Source organism: Meleagris gallopavo, chromosome 7 (assembly GCF_000146605.3).
Source record: "Meleagris gallopavo isolate NT-WF06-2002-E0010 breed Aviagen turkey brand Nicholas breeding stock chromosome 7, Turkey_5.1, whole genome shotgun sequence".
Taxonomy (NCBI): Eukaryota; Metazoa; Chordata; class Aves; order Galliformes; family Phasianidae; genus Meleagris; species Meleagris gallopavo.
The window spans coordinates 21,410,966-21,435,270 of NC_015017.2; the positions used below are offsets into that span (position 1 = coordinate 21,410,966).

At 37.0% G+C, this 24,305-nt stretch overlaps 1 protein-coding gene across 1 annotated transcript in view; it reads left to right on the forward strand.

Annotated features, from left to right (window-relative positions):
- Window positions 1-3,033: 3,033 nt before the first annotated feature.
- LRP2 (LDL receptor related protein 2) overlaps window positions 3,034-24,305 on the forward strand; it is an 87,607-nt gene continuing 66,335 nt past the window's right edge. Inside the window, 5 exon segments of the mRNA XM_019617387.1 lie at window positions 3,034-3,139; window positions 15,990-16,097; window positions 18,207-18,329; window positions 19,639-19,755; window positions 24,141-24,251. Coding sequence (XP_019472932.1) covers window positions 3,034-3,139; window positions 15,990-16,097; window positions 18,207-18,329; window positions 19,639-19,755; window positions 24,141-24,251 — 565 coding nt within the window.

Here is a 24,305-nt window from a genome sequence, read left to right on the forward strand (position 1 = left end):
TTTAAAAACTTTTTTTTTTTTTAAAGAAAACCAGTTACCTGTAATCTAGACATCTTATCAAGATGTGATTTGCACAGCTTTGCCATTACATGAAGGTTGTGCATCACATTTGATTTACATCTTAAATCTCCAATGAGAAATTGTTGGTTTAAATACAGCTCAGACTTAAAATTTGTTGTTGCTAAAAGATCTTCATTTGTCTATGGGAATGAAGACCTGTTTTAAGACCAAATCTATATAGTGTGATATCAATCACAAAGAATGGTTGCATGAAGTGAGGCCAGTGATGCATAGAACATGTATGGTAAATCCAAGCAGGGAGAAGAATAGCTTGGAGAAACATGCTTTTCCATTTAGTTTTGTAAGAATTCAATCTCCAGATTAATAATTCAGTGTGTTTACAGACACTATCTTGATTCAAATCTGTTTGATGTCTGTAAGATGATATATAATGACATTGCTGTAGGCGACAAGCCAGAGCCACTGCTGGTACACCGTTGTATGGCACAGTGTATGTTTCTGTGACAGAACAGCTTGTCTGTGAGATTATGTCCCTGCCAAGACCCACTGTTAAAAGACCTTGAATGAGGCTTTCCTCAGGGACTAAGAATTTGGGAGTAATGAGGAGGAAGAAAGGATGGCAAAGAAAATGACTATGCCAGTGCAAACCTTATGTACTGTTTAATAGGTATTGTAAATGATCTCTGGTTGCAGCATTCTTTATATTCCTGCACTAGGGTTGTTTTTTTGGTTTCTCTTGGTGATGTGCTTGCAAAAAAATCAGGAGCAAAGCTTGGTGTCTGACTAGATCTGAACTTATGTTTTCCTGAGGGCTGAAAATTTGAATGTGTATCTTGATAAAACATATTGTAATCTTCTGGCATTTTAATTAATGAGTTGTAGTTCTGTGCTCTGACAGTCTTTTTTTTTTTTTTTTTTAAGGCTCTTTTTAATGAGTAGCCTTCTTTTAATACATATCTTGACTTTTCTTAATAATTTACTCTTTCTGTATACTGTTCAGCAAAGCATAGCAGGAATTTGCTAAGTAATCAGCTAAAGTGAAGAATGGGACAACCCCCAAAATTTTAGTTAAAAATTGAAGGCAGTAATAGGCTGACACCTGGTTAGATTTAGGTTCTATGCCAAATGCTAGAGTTACAGTAAATAATTAAGCTACAGAAGTTGAGGCATAGAGGCAGAGCATCTAAGGAGTATTTTAGTTAAGGTAAATGTATGATGCATGTGTTGCTTCAATTTCCCTGTAAGACAAACCAAAATCTTCTTTCATATATTGAGCTGATTGGAAATTTGAGCAATGAAATCCACTTTAATCCAGATTTACTTTCCATGTGTTTTGCAGGAAATGAGCAAAGATTCATTTGGGGGAAAGGTAGAATGCAATTTCATTAAAGCTTATTAATTTTCTTTTTGGCCTTCCTGGATTGATATGAATCAGTAAGAGTTTTTGGTGCTTTTCCCCCTTGCCATCTTGCAGTGTTAGATTATTGTCATATTGAAGTACAGTGATGTTTGCTTTTAACTTCTCAGTATTTAGTATGTAAACTGGGGGTTCGTTTGTCAAGACTTTTCTTGCTTAACACTCATATTCTTAATTACGCAGTAATTGGACATTATAGCAGTTGGGGATATTGGATTAAATGCAATTCAGTCTTCCTACAAACCTTGTTCTATCTGAGACCTTGTGAAAACATTTTGGATGGACAGATATATCATGACACTTTGAATCTTCTGAGCGATCACATTTTTTTTGGAGTGTTTGTTTCTCCTATTCTAGAGACTTGTTTAATAAGTAGGGAAGTCATATAGCACTTTGGATGTGAAGGTGTCATTGATGGAGAAACATTAAAGGTCTCTTCTAATTAATGATCTACAGATTGACGTGTACATAAAGAGAAGTTGATGTTTTTATGCTAGGTCACTGTAGTTAATTAGCTACAATAATCAGATAATTTGTTGGTGTGTTTTTAATAGTTTACACTGAGTGTGGCAAATAGAAGTCAGTTTCTTTTCAAATTACTTTAAAGTGCTTCTGCATATAATTCAATAACTGTACTTTGTTCATAAAATATCTTAAACTGTTTTAGATGAAGAAAAATTAAGGGCTCTTCTCAGTCGAGCCAGTGCAGCTTCATTGATTTCAAGGAAAATACCCCTGAGTTGTACTGATCTTCGAGATGGAAAATAGGATTCGGTGAAGAGTAAACATCTCTTTTAATAGCTTATTATTGCTTGAGATCCACTTTGAAGTCTACTTTCTTATGGTAATGTTCTATTAACTGTTGTTTTTTTTTTTTATGTTCCCTGAACTCAGCACATTTTTAGAACAGTTGAAGAAAATGAAGTTTAATGAGTAAGCATAGAAATGTTTAATGGAATGGGTTGCTTCTAGCGGGTTCTATAAGCTTTTACTGTTAGTTTTGAGCCTTTTAATGTTTTCTTTGTTTTGCAATGCTTGAAGTGGATTAGAGATCTAAGGATCACTGTTACAGAGTTTGCTGGGGATTAATAAAATGGCATAAAAGAGTTAACTGAAATTGTTCTTCCTTTATGCTCTGTTATATTTTAAGCTTTTAATGTGAATAAATTACCTTTGTTTTGCACTCAAGAAGTCAGATCTTTAGCAGAAGACACTGTAAGTCAGCACTCTGTTTGTCCAATTATTTTCTTATGCAGGCAGGTCTTGATGCCATATCCTGTTGTGTAGAGTCCAAGAAAGAGTCCATTGCAACAGGGACTTCTGTGGCTGATGACTGTAGGCTCACGCTTTTGTAGAACAAGGTGAGGGATGGGGTTTTTAGTTAAGTTCTGTGGTGTCTTTACTAAAAACAAAGACGTGTAGTACTTAAGATATCCCAGGAAATGCTATATTCACATTTGCAATCTAGGTGATGGGTTTCATCTTTGGAAACCACTCAGATATGCATACCGGGGAGTTTGATTTGGTTTAGTTTAGTTTGTAGGAGCATAGGGTTTGCAGAATTGAAGTGCCTGCATGGATAAGTAGTCCTCCACATGCCCGTCCAGAAGCAGGAAGTCGGCTGCAACTTCACATCAATCACCAGTATTGGGATGCCCCACTTAGGGGTATTTAGGCCCTCTCATACCATGTCACCTAGGGGTATGGTTTTACAGAGCTGATAAGCCAATTTAACAGCTACTGCTACTGGGAGCAGGAGACTGTTCTTCTCCCTCTTGCAATGACATGTTCCTGTGTTACTGCCTGTGTTCCTGCTTACTTTGTTAGTACTTCTATCAGACCTCAGTGAGTGACTTTCATGTACAAATCTGATGGAAAACTAAACCAGTTCTGGTGAATTGGGTATTTTCTTGATGGCTTAGTGAATTAGGACAATGCAGAGAAAAGTCTGGTAGTCACTAGAGGCTGGAAAAGCAAGCGAACCTCAGCATGAAGTGGAAGAAAGAGTGGTTTTGGAAAGGGGAAAAAAGAGACCCTTTGTCTATGGTAGTGAGTCAGTGGGTTGGCTCAGTTGGCCATGCAGTCACTGCTTAATGCTACTGTAAGGGAATTTAGGAAATGGTTGGCTAGCATGCTAGTTAGAAGAATGGTCCCATCAGGGCTGCAATAGTTAGCATTGCTGGAAACTCTTTTGAAAAGTTGTCTAGTGTAAACAGATGGCTTGACTTGAATGGGACTGCTCACGTGTTCACTTTTGAACAAGATTGTAGGGTTGTTCTAAACCTGCAGTACAATAAATGAGTTGGACGATAACCAGGCACTTGGAATGCTGCAGCAATTTTATTGGTCTTCTAGCTGAATTAATAAACCTGATTTTTACTACTGAGAGATACAGCAGGTTTCTAAACCATTTCACTTGAAACAAATGAACTGTAGTTGGTGTCTGAAACTAGCGACAGTTTGTGGTGTCTTGCATACCTGTACAAGAGCTGTTCTGTTAGCTTTGCAGTTTTTCTCTTCTGTGTATGAATGAAGTCAGCCACAGAATGCACTTTAAAGCCTGATGACTCTCACCAGAAGTGAATTTTAGTTTCTAATATTCTGTAAATGTACCAAAGTACTAAAATTCCTTTTGTTAGCTCTGCAGTATGTGAAAGATATTTAGTAGTGTAATTAAACTGAGCCTACTTAGTTAATAATCTGAGCCTTGACAAACTGCAGTTGGCTGAACCAAGAGGGAGATCTGAATAGTCTCAGACAGAGCTCAATCTTGCCGTCGCCTTGTGGGGCCAGCTTGCCATCTGCCTTGCTGGGAGCTTTGCCTGAGCAAAGGATGCAGCAATGACAGCCAGGCTTCTTTGGCAAGTGGAGTAGAAGTGGTGGTGTTTCGTGAGATTTGTACTGTAATTGCAGACAATTGGGAAAAAAAAAAAGGCAATTTAACAGTGAAAATATAGAAATGATATTATTAGTCTTCATTAATTTTGCAGTTTTGAACTTCTAACCAGCCAGCTGCAGGAGGCACTTTGAAATGATTATCTTATAGTACAAATATTAAAAAAAAACAAAACTTTAAAACTGAACTCAAAATTCTTTAGAAATGTGGGCATCTCTTCAAATTAGAGGAAAAACAAAAAGACAAATAGAGAAATTTAGTGAAGTAATAACTAAGAGTGCAGAGAAAGCTCTGATCTTGCCGAAGTACTTTTTCCATACTAAGATCTTATTACCTGTTAGATAACAGATACCATTCTGTTTCATTTGGTTTCCTGAATGCTTTAGCAGTAAAGTGCTCTCTTTTTAGATGTGCAATACTTTCTAACTTGTTGGCCTACTCAACTTTTTCCATAGAGTTGAGAATTCTCAGACACTTAAATCCCAAGAAATTTCTTGAGGTAGCAGAGAGGGGGAGAGAGGCACCCCCAGTTATTGCCCTACTGAGGGAAAATCTCAGCCATTATGTGTTCTTCATAGAGATGCTGACTTTTTGACCACCTTGGGCCCTCTTCCTAGCATGCGTTTGGGAAGACTGATGGGAGCTACTGCTATGAGGAAGGGATTATTTATGATATAAAGATTGCCAATGTATATGCAAACTCAGAGGGTTGTAGCACTTCTCCTATGAAGAAAGGCTGAGAGAGCTGGGATTGTTCAGCCTCGTGAACAGAAGGCTCCAGGCAGACTTTAAAGTGTCCTCCCAATATCTTCAGGGGGCTTATGGAAAAGCTGGAGAGGAGCCCTTTTTCAGAAGACTGTAGTGAGAGGACAAGGGGGAATGGCTTTAAACTAACAGAGGGGTGATTTAGATTAAATACTAGGAGGAAATTTGTTATGCAGAGGGCAGTGAGGCCCTGGCACAGCTGCCCAGAGGAGCTGTGGGTGCCCCATCCCTGGAGGTGCTCAAGGCCAGGTTGGATGGGGCCGTGGGCAGCCTGAGCGGGTAGGGGGCAACCAGCCTGCAGCGGGAGGGGGACGACTGGGTGGGCTGCAAGGTCCCTTCCAACCCCAGCCATTCTGTGATTCTGTGCTGTGTTCTGCTACCACTGTGAAACTTGGGAGAGAAGCGATGCCTTTTCTGTTATTTGTGGTCACATATGATAAGATAGATTTACTGTATTTATCTGCTTTTGATGAACTCGAGGATTTTGACTTTTTACTTTGAGATGTTTATTAGTATTACTATTCTAGTGAAAATATTTTTATGAAAAAAGCCACATTTAAAAATGATTTAATTCTTGTCACTGATTTTCAAGTCTGTTAAGATAAAATTGCATTCTGTGAGAGTATATTGGACAATGTAACTGCTCTAGTTCAGATGGTCCTTCTTTTCTCGAGGAATTTATTTTTCAAGAAGCTTGATAGGGAGTGACTGGCTGTAACTATTAGTTGCTAGCTGAAATTGCATTACTTCACAGTGAGGGAGAAACGTAGCAATTGCCAGTGCATCAGAAGCAACATCTCTAGTTGTCCTTGACAGCAGTAAGCAGCATTATCACGTCTGTGCACATTACATGCTTGTAGCATACGATGTATCTATTCTGCATAGACATTTCGGTTCTGTTTTTCTGAAAATATTCTCATGTATTTAGTCTTCAGCAAATCACAATGACTATTTCTGTATTCAAAATGATGATTGGGTACCCCGTGAAGCTTTGGGATGCAGATTAACGTGTCTTTTTTTTATTCAAGAGACCCAATAGGTAGGATGATACTACTTAAGTTGTGAAGAATTTTGTTAGGAATATAGGTTCTGTGGTGAAAAGAAAAAAATAGCTTTTGATCTGTATGCTTACTGTATTTATTATCTCAAGGGGAAATAGTTCATTTTTCTAATGACAAGTTTCATTTTTCATTTAATAACTTATGGTATAATATGCCAGTAAAGTTTATGATTTGGTGAAGTGTTGTATATTGCATAGCAATTTTCAGTCTTAACAGCAGTGCGTAAGAGAAAATACAAATGGCCTGATTTCATTGTCACAAGCCAGGTTGTCAGGCTATTACTGAGGCAGATTCCTTATACTGTAGTGACTCATCAGCTTTCAGGAGAGCACGACTGAAATGAATGCAGCTCACCATCTCAGCGTGAGGTTTAATTTTGAGAACAAACAACACATTGGTTGAAAAATTTATTTAAAAAACAATTCAGGCTCTCAGTATGGAAACAGCTCCATGAGAAGGTGATTTTAACATCTGCTACTGCATCTGTCAGATTTTCTCAGTGACATATACTGTATACATGTTCTCTCTTAAATTGTTTGAACACTTTTTTTTCTTTTCCCTCTCTATTTTCCTTGCACTGTGTAGCTGTAAATACTTCCTATTCTTGAAGGTCTTTCTCATTTGGCTATCTTCTCCCCCTCCTTATCACCCCCTGGTTTCCCAATTGTTATTCTACAGCAGCCCTCGGGGCCATTAGCAAGGTCCATTCTTACAGAAATGCTTGGGATGCTTCCTTCTGTGAGTAATTGGGGGTGCCTTTTACTTCTCCTGTGCTTGCTTGTTCTTCTTCCTCATCGTGTCATTTGGTCAATTAGAACAGATTTTTGCATATTTAATGTGCCATTCATTAAAAATAAACTTCTGGGATTTAGGAGAGCTCTGAAGTGTGCTTCCCTAGGGATCATACTGCTTGCTTCACTTACCCACCTAACACCATCACAATTGAATTATATGTGGATTAAGACAGCTAATGTCGGGCCAACTGGTTAAGGTTATCCAATTTAGGGCAGAACGTGTTCTTTACATGTAATGTACTTGAAATACATTTTTGTATTTCAAGTGGAGGCTAATATTAACTGTCTGGCCAAATTCAAAAAATTAGTATTTCAGTACCACAAATACTAATTTCTTTGAATTTGGCCAGACAGTTAATAACTCTCCAGGAGAGGACTACAAATAATTTTTGTTAGTCTCACCAATGCAAATACTTCGTACGCAGTCAGGTTAAAAAAAGTGTCAAATAAGAATTAATAACTGAGAATCAGACATCACAGAAATGTGGGAAATGTAACAGTGACTTAAACTGGAGGAAGAACACTGTTCAGTGTAAGAAATACTGTCAGTGGAAAGGAGTATCACATCCTGTCTATTAGAATTAGCTCTTGCTTAAGGAGATTGTTTCTTATTTCTGCCTTGTTTTAAGACTACAAAGATCCTGAGAATTTATTTATTGCTTTTTAAATAGTGAATGAGTTGAATGTAGGTTATAAAGACATTGCTGTTTCTATGAATTTGCTTACAGTACTGTAGGATGGCAGTGATATGTGGTGTGGGCATGTATAGTAAAGAAGCTGTCATGATTTTAAATTTAAAGTTTGTTTTTCTGTTTGTTTTTGTTTTGTTTTGTTTTTTACATTTATGTTGTGAATAATTTAAACCTACTGCGTTTCTTTGTTTTATTTTTTTCCCCCAAATGAGTAGTTATAAAGTGATACTGCAGAGACCACGATTATTTTGTTCTGAATATCAAACCTTAAACAGACAATTTATTTTTCCCACGAGGACTGCATGGGACTTCCCAGAAAATTCAGAGCTTGTTCTCTGTATTGTTCAGCTTTGTACTTGAGAAAATAAAATTAGGTTTTCTGTTTTCTATCAGGCTGTTTACATTCATTACTTTTTCAATTAAAAAAGCTAAAATAAGGTAGAGAGGATGAGGATTACGAATATCTTTAACGTTGCTAGGAGGCATTTACAGTGTCATTACTTTGAACTTGATGCTTGCAGGAGACTTGAAACTTTTTCTTCCTCGCAGGAAAGCTTTCCTGCTTAGTTTCAGTAGATAAAAATACTGAATTTCTTTAATTCCTGGCTTTGTTGACGCATTAGCAAAAATGAATCTATAGTCGTTTTATAACTGTACTAACTGAAAGCAAATAGTTTGATATAGAATACGCTAATTTTAAGTATTCTTAAAAGAGTTTGCATGTGAGCAAAATGAGTTTTGATGCCTTAGTTTTAGCAAACATTATAGTTGACAAGTGTATGTGCAAGAGTGTGCAGACAAAGCACAGAATATACTTTTAGAATGCAGAATTTAGTAGTGTAACTTTATTATTTCTTCTTATATATAAAATGGCATTACTGTTTTACAGAAGAGACTGCTATCTCCAGAATTCATTTTTTTTTGCACTGACAGAACAGTGCTTTTTGGCAACTGATTTTGAAATGGAAACCATACCTCTTACGATAGTGAAACATCATATTTTGAAGTCCACAGTGAAGGACAAAATTTCCACTTTTGTTCTTCAATTTTAAGGTGTTTGTTGTTGTGAATCAGTGAATAATACTTTAAAAAGCAGTCATTGGGATATACTCCCACAAGCAAGCTTCATTTATAACAGCTTCTGATACTGAACATTCCACTGAGCTCACAACATGGGTTGTTCCCAAGTTCTGCTCCTGTGAGTATGGAATATTTAGCTCATCCGAGATAGAACAGGACTCTGCTTGTCCAGTGAGCTTTATGGAAGAAAATAAACAAAAACTAAAGTTTTCCTTCTGTTTCCATTCTGCCTACCCTCCTTATAAGTTCTATTTATAATCCAGTAATGTTAGAATATGAGTGGATTCCTAGGAAGAGATGGGTTGGAAGTATAATTTTCTGTTATTTTGTAAAAACAAACAAAGAAACAAACAAAAAAAAACCCAGCTAATTTATTATTGTTAGTGGGTTTCTGCTATATTTTGAAGAATCTATACGATCAGGATTTGGGAGTCAAACTTCTGTGCAGTTACTGTTAGCAGAAAAACAGATCTTTTGCTTTAAGTTCAGTCCTCAGAGTTTTATATACAGAAATATTCCAGTTACGTGAATTGAATGCAGACTAATTTTGTACTGTATTTTCTTTGATGCTATCCATTATTTCTTTAACATGGTAGTCTTTATGGACACGTAGGCAAAAGATGTTTGATGCTGTGTGGCCTTCACGATCAAAGATAATTCTTGCACTACTTTCAGCAATGCCTGTGGATACTCATGTAATCTGAGTACTCAATTTCTAAATCTGAATAGTTTGTATTAAATATTAATGCTACTTGAAGAGAATATAAGGACAAAAATAAATAAATACTATCTTAAGGCAGTGGTGTGAAATATAGCAGAAATTTGACTCCATTCTACTTTGTAGCTTAATCTTTGTTTATTCTCCTATTGTAATTGCTAGCAAAAAACTACTTTTTGGTATCCTAGAGTGTTTTACAAAAATAAGCAAAGGTCTTTGTCGAATTATGAATTTTATTTTTTCTTCCTTGGTGTGGGGGAACAGAGCTGGAATTTGCAGACGTTCAACTTCACCTCCCTGAGCATTCCAAAACATCAGGCTGTTTGAAGCGTAATTAGGCTAGGCAAAAATCTGACATCAAAGTGTATGAAAGCTGCATCTCCAGGACTTTACCTGCAAGGCCACCAGTGAGCTGACGGGGTGCTTTTTCTGTTTGGGGGCTGAATAGGAACAAAGAATATTCTTTGTTGGAAGGCAGAAAGAAAAGAGAACCTGTCACTTACTTTTGTGTTGTAAGATTTATACAGAGAGGCTTGTAATGCTGTTTGTTAGCACTTCTAAATTATTTTTTAAATGAAATGCTGATGTATTAAGACAGAACGGTTCAAAGGAAGAAATTACTGCCTTGAAGGATGTTGGTCTTTTAAAACATTAAAAAAGTTGTGAAAGACGATTCCTGAAATGTAAAGTCATCACAGCAATGTAAGTTGCACTTCTGAGTAGACAGTTTGAGTGGTGCAATCTATTCTGAGTTTAATATGTTCTACATTAACTTAAGTCTTTCATTCCAGCTTAACTGTTAAAAGAGATACTAGCAGTTCCCAAGATATTGTGAATGTGGGGAAGAAAGAGCTAGTGATTTCTTTTGGTCTATTCTATGTAGTCAAACAGTCATGATGCCTTAAAAATCTGAGGATGATGTAGTTGATTCAAAACACGTGGAGTCAAAAGCTGAAAACAACGTTGAAAAGGAAGATAGAGAAATGCTTGAAAAGAATTGGAAAAGGCTAACAGCCTAGAGAGCAACTGAAAGGAGACAAGTGTAACTTGCAGAGTTGTACAACAGTATTGTTTCCATTATGAGTCAAAAAAATTATTTAAATTCTACTTTTAATAATAGTAAAAAAAAAAAAAAAAAGGATTGAATTTAAGTTTTTTAGTTCTCAATTACTTTAACACAAACATGTTGGAGCAAATGAAGCACAAATAAAATTGAGTGGGCATAAGGGTAGTCCTATGAATTAGAGCCATTATGCTGTGAAATGTCTGAAGCTATTAACATCTCTTTCTCCTGATGAAGTTCCATACGACTTAATGTGACATGGAACAACATCCAGTAGTGGTTTGAAGATTGGCTACCAACATCTGGTGGCAGTGGGGTTTGTCTTTGGCAGTGGTTTAACTTCATTCTTATGCACTGGTTGTTGCAGAGCGCAAAGTTAATTGTAGTTAATTGAGTAATAGAGTTTATATTGCACTATTTCTGTTGTTCAGCAATACATACATGTTTCATCACAAATTGAAAGGCTAATATTGTATTTTTATTAGTGTTTTGTCCTGTCTTTGCTATGACAAAGTTACTATTACATTTCTTTCTTTCCAGGGAAAATGACTACCTGACGTACTCTTTGACCAAGTGGCTTAGCCAGGGCCTGGAGTGTTAGCCTTCATGTTTTTAACTGAGCAAATTCTGGATGTTAAACATCCACTCATGAATGGATCCCAGGCACAAAGAAGCACAGAAGAAGCAGTGACAAAAGTAGCATAAGCCCATAGGTTGTTAAGTGTAACGAGAAGGTTAGGAGTTGTGCTCTTGGGATATATTTTTTCAGTGAGAATTCTGATCTTTGATTTTCATGTTTTGGTACCAGACTGGTTTGTGTTAAAGATAATATCATACTCTTTCCTTGGTGTTTTTTCCTGAATATTGAACAATTGAAATAGATACTTACCTTTCAAAATTCTTACTGTTAATGTCCGTGAATTCCTTATTGGAGGGCTGCTCTGAAAGTACTGCCTACTATTTTAATATGTTAGCCCACAGTGTCAGAGGCAGATTTATTGGTATGGCAGTAGAGGTTAAACCTTCCTGCCAATATTCCATTACATTTTGTTGCAGTGCAACTGATGGAGCAAAGGGACAGTCTGACAGTATGATGTCAGACGTGGAAATGTGCGTGGAGCAAAGGTGTGTGATTGAATTTCTCCATCTGGAAAGAATGGCACCCACTGACATTCATCAACGCTTGCTGAATATTTATGGAGACCAAACAGTGGATGTGAGCAGAGTTAGGTAATGGGTAGTGTGTTTCAGCAATGGTTACTGTGACAGCGGGTCGTCTCTGCTGGTGCAGATTCTGACAAGAATGGCATACAGGCAGTTGTTCATCACCAGTGAAAATGCAGAGCTAATGGTGGTGACTATGTTGATGAATTGTGTTTTGTAGCTGAATATCTGTTGTAGTTACCATGGAAATGAATAGCAGAAATTACTTTCAGAAGGACCTATTTATATGTTCTGGTGTGACTCGTAAAGCCTGTCATGTATTTTTTTAGTCTGTCAGAGTCAGAAGACAAAAAAATGAATTATAGTAAAAATAAAGTGAAACAAAAAAATTGATCCTATCTGAATGTTGAACTTTCAAAAGTCTCCTAGGTACTTTTCTGTTAGTAAATTTTAAGCACGGCAGTAAAGCTTTAAGCTTTAATTGGTTTACTGCTTGTTTTTAAACTCCTTGGTTATTTCCTGCAGGAATCATGCTGACAGAATTGTGTTTGCCTGAAAGAGGTGTCTGGTTTTATCAGCATCTGTCAGAGTAAATCAGAATTTCTATGGAAATTACCTCATTAGTATTAATTTTTTTTGGCAGTGTCTGATTTATGAGCTGCCTTGCTATTTTTATAAAAAACTTTCTTATGGAAAGCAAAATTTTTTAAAAAAATTGCTTATTACTAATCCTTCAGTGAATCAGGGCTTCAGATAATGGCAGAAAACAAGCAGATGCCCCTTGTCTTCTGACAGTTCCCTGCTGAGCCAGGTGCTGCAGGCCCACCTCGCGTAGACTGAAACAGTGGAAGCAGTCCTTTTGGACTCTGTATGCTTCTGCAGATTGTCACTATTCAGTGTGAGCACTGTATGTCAATTAAAACAGATAGCTGAAGTCATAGCGGCTAAACCGCGGTTGTTCAAATCTCTTAATTTTCAGGTATCTGTTACTAGCAGAATGAGGACATTCAATTTTAGAGTAAATAGTCTCTGTAGTTGTCTGTAGGAACAAACATGGATATTGCTCTTACTGTTGACATGGTTAATTTTATTTTATCCTGGATATTTCTGCTGAATATTGGTAGTAATAGATTTTGTAGTTCATTTTCCCCCCGTTTACTTTCTTTGTTAAAAAAAACAATTTTTGATCAGAGATAGATGAAACGCAGGCTTTTTAGAGCCTTGGTTATGAGTTTCAGAACAACTTTTCACCTTTACTTCTTCTCTGTTAGTTTCAAAGGCTGGCTATTTAATGCATTGATGTCATTATTTACTGTGCAATTTTCTTTGTTACAAAGATATTATAAAACAGTGGTACATGAAGTGTCAGATGGTTTTGTATTTTTGTGAAGGTGCATCAGAGCTGTGTGTCTGCAGAAAGAAAGCACAGAAGATAACATTTGAAAAGGCTAATGCCATAATTAAATGAATTATAACAGATCTGCTGAAGAATTGTATAAACAGACATTGATACAGGACTTACTGTACGTAGGTGTGACCAACTTAAACTGTAATTCTGTGAGGAATTACAGTGTAGGAGAACTGCGTGCTTTGCAGATTTTCTGTTTAACATTCAGTTACCATTTCTCATACTATATGAAGGCAGCTATGTTTATAATGCTTTCTGAAAAGTTTATCAGTGTTATCTCCTCATTTATATGACTATAAGGATGTGATTAAATATAAGAACTTAGTACAAGATAAGCAAATTGAATTAGGGGTTGTATGTAATACTTGAAAATTTTTTCCCAGTTATTCTTTACAAATAATATACAAATTCTGGTGTAATTACTTGCTTGTTTGTAATTATCTTTTTCACTAGAAACTCCACTTGTGGATATGGATTTAATTCTGTATTGTAACTTCTTTTTAAGTAAGTGACTACTAATATTCCTGTGGTTTTGAGTGTCAATATATGTCAAATATATGAGCAAATTTAGTTTATGCTTTTTTGTAGTAGTTCCAACAGAGATGTGGTGTTTTAGGTGTTGTGTTTATTAGAGTTTTAACTGCTAATCTCGTATGGAAATGTTGCTTTGGAGGGCAAAATTCAGTGAGAGGGCCTGGGATTCCAGAGTGAACTTGTACATTCTTTCAGGGCATTTTTGCAAGGGAGGTTGTTGTGTTTTAAAGGTAGTTGATAAGAGACCTGCACCACCAACCCCAGACCTGCACCACCAACCACCATCGTGCATTAGACTATAGAAGGTATTTGGGTGAACGTATTCCTGTACCACCCTGTACCACCATTTATCCAAGTGAGATTTTTGACCATTTGCAGGATACATTATAAATCAGGATGTCACTACCAGACAATCAGATTTGAACATTCCTTGCATAAAGTAGCTTGCCTATATCCCTTAGGAATACATCACTTGGATGTGTTTATGTGACTGTGTTGATATGCCTGGTTTTACATAAAAGTTAGGGTAGCGTGTTATTTATGTCATCACAAATTCAAAAAGTAGGTGGTGGTGTTCAAATATACTGAGGTTATCTTCTGTGGGCAAATCATTCAGAATAATTGAAAGATGTACTTTTATCCTATGATTAGTGGCTAAACCAGGAAACAGTTTTTTTTTTCCTACAGAGTTGGGCTTTGCTGCTGCCTTTTTTTTTTTTTCCCCTCCAGAGTTCCCTGCTCCAAAGTGCTGACAACAGACTAACATGAAACAGAGCGCTGTTGAGCCTAATTATGTTATAGCTCATTGTTCTGGGGACCTATAAAACTGTTCGCTCGTTTTTTATGAGGCTGTAGTCACAATGAAAGGCCATAAACAGTGCATTTTTCTCTCTGTTGCAGGACTGAAGATTTTGTTAGATTAGTCTAATAAATGCCTGATCCAGCTGCATTTACACCTGGGAATGAATGTTTCTTTAATCAGTTCTTAATCCTTAGTAGGTCAAGTGGGATAGAATGACAGCAGGCTAGCTTTTGATCAGTCATAAATGTCTAAAAGCTTAATTTCTTTTAAAATTATTTGCTATTTAAATGTTGACATGCTTTCCTATGCTTTAGAGGAAAGACTTCAAAGGTTAGGGCATTATAAAAACAAAACAGAATGGAGGTCTTTTATACTTCCAAGCAGTTCACCAATACATGGCTTCTAAAACAAGATTTTCACACAGAATTATAGAATTGAGTTGGAAGGGACCTTTTAAGGTCACCTAATCCAACTCCTTTGCAGTGAACAGGGACACCTACACTAAATCAGGTTGCTCAGAGTCCTATCCAGCCTGACATTGAGTGTCTCCAAAGATGGGGCATACCCCTCATCTCTGGGCAACCTGTTCCAGTGCTTCACTACAATTATTGCAAAACAAACAAAGAAACAAAACTCCCAAACTTCCTTATATCCAGTCTGAATCTCCTGTCTTTTAGCTTGAAACCATTTCCCCTTGTCCTATCACAGCAGACCATGCTAAAGAGTCTGTCTGCTTCTTTTTTATAGCCCCCCTTTAGATAATTAAAAGCCGCTCTCAGGTCTCCCCAGACACTTCTCCAAGCTGAACAGCACCAGCTCTTTCAGTCTGTCCTCATGGGGAAACTGTTCCATCCCTTGGATCATTCTTGTGGCCCTCCTCTGGATGTACTGCAGCAAGTCTATGTCTCTCTGATAAGGAGGACTCTGCATCTGGACGCAGTACTCCAGGTGAAATCTCGCCAGCACAGAGCAGAGGGATGGATCGCTCCCCTTGCCCTGTTAGCCAGGATACGGTTGGTTTGCTGCCTCTTGCCCAACTTGTCATCCAACAAGATAAAACTGTGCTCTATCTTTATATTCCCCAGCTTCCCCAGCTTGAATTGATAGTGGGTGCAGAGGGGATAATTATTATCCTCGCAGGCTTTGAGGAGATCTGCATGTTTAGTAAGTTTAGCCTGTAGAAATCATGTGGAAAATGATCCCCTACCTTTATATAAGTCTCTACTGTCTGTGAATTTAAAATGGAAATATCTCCATTAAATAGGTTCCTATAGTACAGGTGCTCTTCTGAGACTTTTTTTTATTTACAATTTTTCTTTGCATAATAAGTGAGTGTATTAAAATTATTCACAACAGATTTACAGCTATTTATTTTCTTTTCCTTTTTGACTGGGTGTATAGAGCATTGGCCCAATTCTTTTTCATGTAGTTATTTTTATTTTTGTACTAACATAACATTCTTCCATTTCTGTGTTGTAGTCATGAACAGAACAGCAATTTGATAGGAATGCACTTTGGTGTCTGCTTTGATTAACTGGCACTGCTAACCTGCTTGTTACTTTGTTTTACCACAGGATGTGGAGGTGGGCAGTTTCGCTGTGGAAATGGTCGCTGTATTCCTGCAGACTGGAGATGTGATGGGGCTAGAGATTGCTCAGATGATACAGATGAAGCTGGTTGTCGTAAGTGCAATACCTGTAGAGCAGCTTTTTGATAATATAAGAAATTCTTAGCTCTCAATGTGCTCCCAGCTATACCTGTGATACAAGAATGCACTTTATACAGAGGAAAAAAGGGGAGAAAAATGCTAGTTGTTGGAGATGACTGTAGAATCTGCTCAAGAGTCATATATCTTCTCTGTTAGCTTTGGTAGTGAGAAAGTCAAGTAGTGCTTGACTTAGAAGCATGACAGCTTTCTCTTCAAAATCCAAGTCCTTCTTGGAATGTCACTTCTTTTGGTGACTAATGGACTGGCTTCTAGGTAGATACAGAAATGTATTGTGTTCTATTATTGCAGTAATCCTGAATATACAGAATACATACATACTAATACTTCCAGCATGACTTGAGAATCCAGACAATATACCTGTAACACCTCAAGAAGAGTCTTTGTTAGTTGATTGGAGTTGCTGTGTTGTCCCCAGTATGGGCAACTCAGAGGCAAAGTTGCATTCGGCCAGGCTGTAAGGTCCATGCACAAAAACTCTGTTAAGCTAAATATTAAAATGAAAATTTGAAAATGAAGGAATTCCCTCCATGGGCTGTTTTCAGAAACTAGCTTTCATTTTTTCTTCTGGATTTTAGTGTTCTTTGAGGTCTTGTGGGCTGGTGTGGTGGTTAGCCTATTTATAGGTTAGGCCAGCTTTTGCCCCTCAGCTGGTATGGAATGCAAAAGACTAATTTATGTTGGCTCTTTTCACGGTGGATTGTTTCTTTGCTGCTTGACTAATATAGTAATTGGAGTTTATTTGCACAGCTTGACAGACTGATTTGTTGCTTAGCATTTATTTAGCTCCAAAATAATTGCTGTTCAGGTAGAAGGATGCCTTGAACTTGCAAAACAGAATGGTCCTTTCCTATATCTTGCTGTATCAACTTAGTTTTGAACTGTGACTGAATAGAATTGGTTGGGCTCTGAACAAAGGGTGGATTAAATTTGTATTGGCTTTATGAAAGCTAACAGAAATCTGACACCTGTTTTTATCACAGTTAGAAGCACGAGGCTGAGTTGTTCTTCATGGAAAAATAGATGAAAATTAAATTCTACAGGCTTTTTTCCTTCAGTTAACTGTGCTCTAAAAACAATGTGTTAATATGCTGTAGGTAATGAGGTACATGTGTCTAGGATGATAGTTCTGAATGGTTTAAAACTGGTCTGTCCTTAAAACTATATTCCAAGATTATTCTTTGATACTCGTGTCAGGAATAGAAAACAAACAAAAAACCAATCATCAATTCACATTGTGTCGTATGTGACTGATTTTATCTACTTGCTTTACCTGTAATTTAATTTTGTACTTCTCAGTGCTAAATCTGTGAAGTTATTTCATTTTCTGCCTTGAATGTTTAGATTATGTTGATAGTTGTGCTTACATTTCATTCCATGAGCACAAAGTATTTCTAGTTGACTTGGCAGCACAGCAAAAACATGATCCCAGGAAAAAAGATGTTTAAGACCAGAGTCCTGTCTACTGGACTGTTTTGTGCTAGTGTCTTTCCAGGATTATTAACTAGGAATGGAGCAAGGAAACAGTAATGCAGCTAATTTCAAGCTTTTTTTTAATTTGCTTTTCTCTTTAATGTTGTTGCTTTACTATTGAAAAGTGCAGAGTGGAGCTTGGGTTGTCCTAACACTAACCTAACTTTTGTTTCGTGAATTAGTGGAGAAGGATCATAAGCTTATTCTGTGAGCACAGCGAAGCTAACATGACTCAGTACGTCAGTGAACAAAAAGAGGCTCTGCAAGAGGGTAGTTCAGAGTCTTAAGCTTTTGCTGTGACTCATCTTCCTCTGGAGCCTGCCTTTCTCCATGAGTTGATGTAGAACAGAATATACATAAAATATTCACTAAACTAAAATTTACCTTCAAACATTCTTCTAGCCCACATTTATGACCCTGATCTGGCAATTTTCTATGGTTTGTCATTGTATTTCTGTGGTTTGTTCATGTATTCACTGGAGAAATTAGTCAACGGATACTTGAATTTTAAGTCTCTTTATTTTTTGTTTTCTTTGAAAGTGCTTTACCAAATGTCTGTGAAATGACATTTTTATTCTTTCCTTACATTTAGCTCAGCCGACTTGTGAGGGCAATCAGTTCCAGTGTCAGACTGATGGTGAATGTATCCCACGTTCTTGGGTATGTGATGATGAGGAAGATTGTGAAGATGGATCAGATGAACATCAACAATGTCGTAAGTATTGAAGATCTAATGTTATTCCAAAGACGGAATAATTGGAACTAAGATTAACTGCATTTTGCTTCCCTTCTCCTTTGGGAAGGTGTCAGCACAACCGCTGGTTATGTGTTAACTAAGGAATCTGTAGACAGAAAAAGCAAAATGAGCAACAGCTCTAGGTTACTCTTGAGCTGGATCACTTTAACTTTGTTCAGCATGTACTCATTAATGATGAATGTTTTGAAAAGGCTCCATCAGCTGCTGCTTTTTTGGAGCCATATCCTGGTATGGGACTTTTTATCTCTGCACTTGGGAAACCTAGAGGATAATAAAGGGGAAAAAAATGTATATTAACTGTCCTGTCTTCAGCTCATTTTCCCTAATGACACTAGTATCTGATTATCTGAGATTTTTTTGGGGAGAACTACTGACAGGAGAAGGAATAGACCCCTGTAAAGCAGCAGACTAGGGGCCAGCATATTGATTGGTGTTATTTTGAGACATGAGTTTAAAAAAACAGCAGTGCAGATGGCACTTGCAGTATGAGGGTTTTTTTTTCTCTTTCTCTAAACAATTTACTGATAGTTAGTTAAAGTGCACAGAAGAAAACTAAGGACTGGGGTAACTCAACAGTTGAACAAGATCAAAGAGCTACTCTTTCAGCTAGTACAGGAGGAAAAGTTAACAGTTACTTTTCAGCTGTATCTTCATAGACCCAATTAATTTGCCTAAGAGGAACAGAGATTGTAATTTAGCCCCGGTAGGATCAAAGTAGAATTGTACGGTTCTATGTGGTTGCCTTCCACTTTCATAGTTGTCTTGAGAATTGACATAATAATTCTTGGTCCTTTATTAGTTATGAATATAAAGTATACCTGACTATTGAGGTCTGGTTGTATTACAGAGAAGTACCTTATCTCCTGCTCTGCTGTTTTACATAGTGGCAGTATAGAAGAGTGCTTGTTAACATTCATTATGCTTGGGTTGTTCACTGAATAACTGACGTGTACTGACAGATTTTGAGCCAGTAAACAAAATGACAGAGAAAAACTTAAGAAGAAAGAATCAGTAATTAAATCTTTTAGGCAGAACACTTACAAGGAGGTCAGCCCTGCTGGTGGAGTGGAACAGCGACTACGCAGGCTCCAGAAGGCCTTATAGAGTTATGTTATCTGCTTGTTAAGTGTTCTTGAATCTCCCTGAGTATGCAAAGAAAAAATCATATGCTAGTATTTGTGAGAAAGGAAGAGAGAAAGTAGTTTTCCACCTTAAAAAATCCCGATTGAAGGAAAAAAAAAACCTCACAAGTGCCTGTTTCTTGCAGCGGGACGGACGTGCTCAAGTCAGCAGTTTACTTGTTCAAATGGACAGTGTATCCCAAGTACATACAGGTGTGATCGAGTAAAGGACTGCACTGATGGAACAGATGAAAGAGACTGCCGTGAGTCTTTGGTTTTAGCGCTTTATCTAGTTTCATCTCATCTCCCTCTGGCATTTTAATCAATTTGTAAGATTAAAGGGCTTGTTGATGGACAGGATGACCACAATATGCTTCTTGTTATTAGAGTTTCATTGCAGATTCTTTTGTGTATTAGAGCTGATATTCTGATACAGTTTCATTATTGCAGAACTCTGATGCTGACTGCTACCATGGGGTCAAGAAATAATGAAGTGTTGCAGTGGAGAACAACCGTGTTTAAGTGACTCCAAAAGACAGTAGTCAGAATTCTTCCTTTGGAGTATATGCCACATTGATAAGTGAAAGCTGAAGTGCACATTCTATTTCACACTTAACATTCTAAACTGAATAGTTTAAAAGGCAGTTTGGAAAGAGTTCTCTAGATACCTTAACAGTGCTGCCCTACTGCTGTATCTGCCAGTAGGCCCCATGATTGTTGTGAAGGCAGCATATTTAGCCCCAGGAAGAGAAACTGCTTCATATCATTCAACAGCTGCTACTCTGGTTTATTAGAATATGTGTTGACAGTCCCTCTAAGACAGAAGAATGACTGTGACTTGGAACATTAAAAGTAGGAGTGTTGGACTAATCTGAAGAAATGTGATGATGCTGAAGACAGGAAAATCTTGAGGACTGTAATGACAAAACCTTTCCAGGAAGACTGGATAATTTTATTGTCTTTCTATCTTCGCAAGGCTTAATACTTTAAACAGAAGTCTTAAGACAAAATGAATTGTTTGGTGACTTTGTGGTTAATTATACAGTGGGAATTAATTAGTGTTAGATTTTGCTATTCTACTTTCTTTGAAATTAATTTCTTCCACTGTTACCATCCACTTCCTTTTCTATACGATCTGGTAGAAACAAATAGGAATGTTGCTATTTTGGCCTTTTCCTTAATCACTCTTTTTTCCTTATCAATTGATTTATACTAAAGGATTTCATAAATAGAAATGAAACCTCCAGGAACTGTGAAAGAAAAAAACTGTTTAAAATTGATTCTGTTATTTCACAAATAATCACAGAATGTAAACCCATGTCTATTTACTCGTGCTTTGCACTTAGTGATCTTTATGGAAGCAAATTTAAATTGTAAATAAGATAAAGTTTTATTTTGAATAAATTACATCATTTAAGAAGCTAGTCAAATTCTAAATGTCACCAATATGAAGTAACTCAACAGTTAAACAAGTAATAAAACAGAACAACGGGATTCAAAACCTTAGTCCATTTTGCTGCTAATGGGATTAATAGCAAGGGGAAACTACCCAGGCAGAGGTTGCGATAAAAATCAGAATAATGTTTCAGCTATGGGTCATGTAATTAGTGTATTGAAGCTGTTTTAATTTCATAAAATGAATGTGTTTCTTTTAATCTGTTGAATATGTATATCAGGTCATTTTTCCAGCTGTCTTACTATTCCACAGCTAGCAAATACTTTCATTTTGAAACTTAAAAAATGCACAGTGAAGTGGAAGACTATTTGTGGTCACAAATACTTGTTTTTAAAAGCAGCAGTACTGATATCATTTTACTGTATTAGTTACCTTTATTTCTTGCAAATAAAAGTCCCAGCCCTATCCATTTTTCTCTGTGGTGACTGACAGAACAACCTTCCTGGATACAACTCTGGTGACTAAGCACTGTGCTGAGACCATAAGAAAGAAAGGAGTATTTTAGTGATGTATTTGTTGAAGCTGTTGAGCTGAGTGTGGGCTCGGAAATTCTAGATTCTCATTTCTGATTTGGATGTTGAATTGCTGCCATGGGTCAGCTACCTAACAGAGGTTCCTGCCTCTTGTTTCCTACACTAAATAGCTGTTGTGGTCAGGAAGTGAGGAGTTAGGTCTGGGATGGATTTGCGAAGGTGAGCAGAAATCAAGAACTGAAGAGATCATAGAGGATGTAGACCAAAGAAGAAGAAAAGGGCCATGGTAAGAGGCTAATGTTCTTGATGTTGGACAAATTATAAGTAGCAGCTACAGAATGAGGCTGAAGGAAATGTCTATGCTAGGGAGAGTTCAGGTAAGGAAAGAAGCAAAACTGAAGTAAAGTGAGAAGGCAGCCAAAGACTAGAATGGCAGGGGTCAAAATCAGGAAGTAAGGCCACGAACAAGGCTCTTGTTGGTCTGCCAGTTCTCAGAGCATTGTTGCTGTGGATTCTACCTCGTTCAGTGTAGCTCAAAGGAGTCTTGATCTTGGGGTAAGTCCTCCTCCTGATGTCTTGTTTGCTGTAGGGCAATAATATGATCACTGTAAGGTGGTGACTCATGGCAGTCAAAAGGTTTTAGTTTAGTTTTGTAAAATTTTTCAAGTGTTGTTGTAAGGTTTAAAAAAAAAAACACAAAACCCAACATCATCTAAAGTAGGAAATTACCTTTCTTTTCCTTTCTTGTTCTTGGAACATGAGTTAGATTTGCAGAAGGTAATTATATGTACCAACTGTGTGACAGAAATGGGAAATGGGTATCTCATGAACCCAATATCAGTTACTACTGTTTCCTGTTCATGCTCTTGTGTGGGTGTATTTTCAGCTTGCAGATCAAAGGTATTAGTAAGATTGCAAAGTAGTGTAGCTTAGCAATTCCTATGACATACTTTTCCACATGTAAATACTAAAACATGTCACTTCAGTATATTTACAGCTTTCGCTCCTAAGCAGTTTTTGGGTCTCAGGAAGAAAAATATTTTATCTGTCATTTGTGCTGGTGTCTACTAGTTTGATCATATTTTGCACTGAAGAGCTGGCATATCACAGGTAGGCAGATTGTGAAGAAGTATTTTGACTAAGAAAAAGAGATACTTCAGAAGTGCTCACTTTCTGCCAGAAACTGGAATGAGCATAGCCGAGTTTCCCCATTTCTACAACACTTGTATTGTCTTCTAAAAATGGTGATTACTAGGAAAAGATCTCCTCTTTAATAAGTTTGCTTTAATAAGTCAGGTTCTTAGAAGGAAAAGACAAACTAAATGATGTTTACGTGAAACGTTGGCTTTTCACAGTTAAGGCAGGGTAGAAAAAAGCATTTTACTGTCAGTCCCTTCGCTTTTCTCTCCTAACCTCATCTTCAGTCTTATGCTGCAATCTCCTCACTCTAGTTTTGTGTAACTGTGTTCTCAAACTTAAATTCACATTAACTACCTTATTCATCTTTTTACTAAGAACCTTTTCTATCCTATTCATCTCTTTCTAATGCACCAGTCACTGACCTAGAAAAAAAGCTATGTGTCGAAGTCCCTGAAGAGAACCCATCTTTGGCTTTTTTTTTTTTTGTGTATCTTCAAATTACTCACAGAGTTCTGACATTTTTCCTTATACATTCTAGAGCAGAGGCACTATGACCAGCTTCTCAGCATCATTTCATGCTCAGTTTTTGTTTTTTTTTAAATATCTAAATATAAGGCTATGGGATCAGATGCTCACAGAGGAGTCTTAGTTTTAAAAGGAAAGTAAAAGCTAGAAAATGTTTACTGTGCAAGCCCCAAATGCAGTGAATAATGTGAAAATTCTTACTTAAATTCAAAATGTTGCAGTACTCACCTTCAAAATTTTCTTTGCTGGTGAGCTTACTGTAAAAATAATTTTGTAAGTACTTCAATATGGAGGGCTCTTTCTACCTTTCCCCCTGCAAGGACCTGATTCTTCTTTTCCTGTTTAGGACTTTCTGTTTGGTGGTATGGAGTAGAACAACTTGGCTCACTCATTGCTAACATTCTCTAAATATAGGAGATAATGAGGGGAAGTTTTAAGTTCTGTTCCCTATCAACAGTAAGGACAGACAGGTTTCCAGTTCTGGATTTCTCCATGCAAAATAGACAAGAGGAGCTCCTTGATTTTCAGATATCCTATTAATTTTTTGAAGTTCTGTTTGTCTTCCTTTGTTCTCTCAGCATTGACAGAGTTCACCACAAGCAATGGTGTAGTTACTTCTGTGTTACTTCCACAGAAACCTTAACTGGAAGTTGTGTGGATTTTGTATGAAAGTGTAGCACAGTATTTGGCCCTCACAGAAGCCAGCATTTCTTACTCATTTATTCTTTCTTTGCTACTTTGGAATGGTTATCCCAACTACAATGAGACTGTACTGAGAACACAGATGCTGTGTTTCGAATTTCAGGAGTATGAATTGAAATATGCCTAATCTCTTGCAAGGACCTTTACTAACAACCTAGAGAATATTCTTAAATAACTGTTAGAGAAGACAATATACTGAATAAATGGATTGTTTTTCAGTAGTAATGTGGCAAGTTGTGTATTCCTCCTTTGTTTTCCAGTAAATCAGGATGTTCTGGTGACAGGGTATATGTGACTCATTATACTCTACAGTCCAATATCCACACTAAAACTGAGGGATTTCTTATTGTAGGCTACCCAAGATGTGAACAGTTATCCTGTGCAAATGGAGCATGTTTTAATGCAAGTCAACGATGTGATGGCAAAGTTGATTGCAGAGATACTTCTGATGAAGCTAATTGCAGTAAGTACCACATGCAGAGAGATCCCTAACAAATTACCTTTAAAAGAGATATAA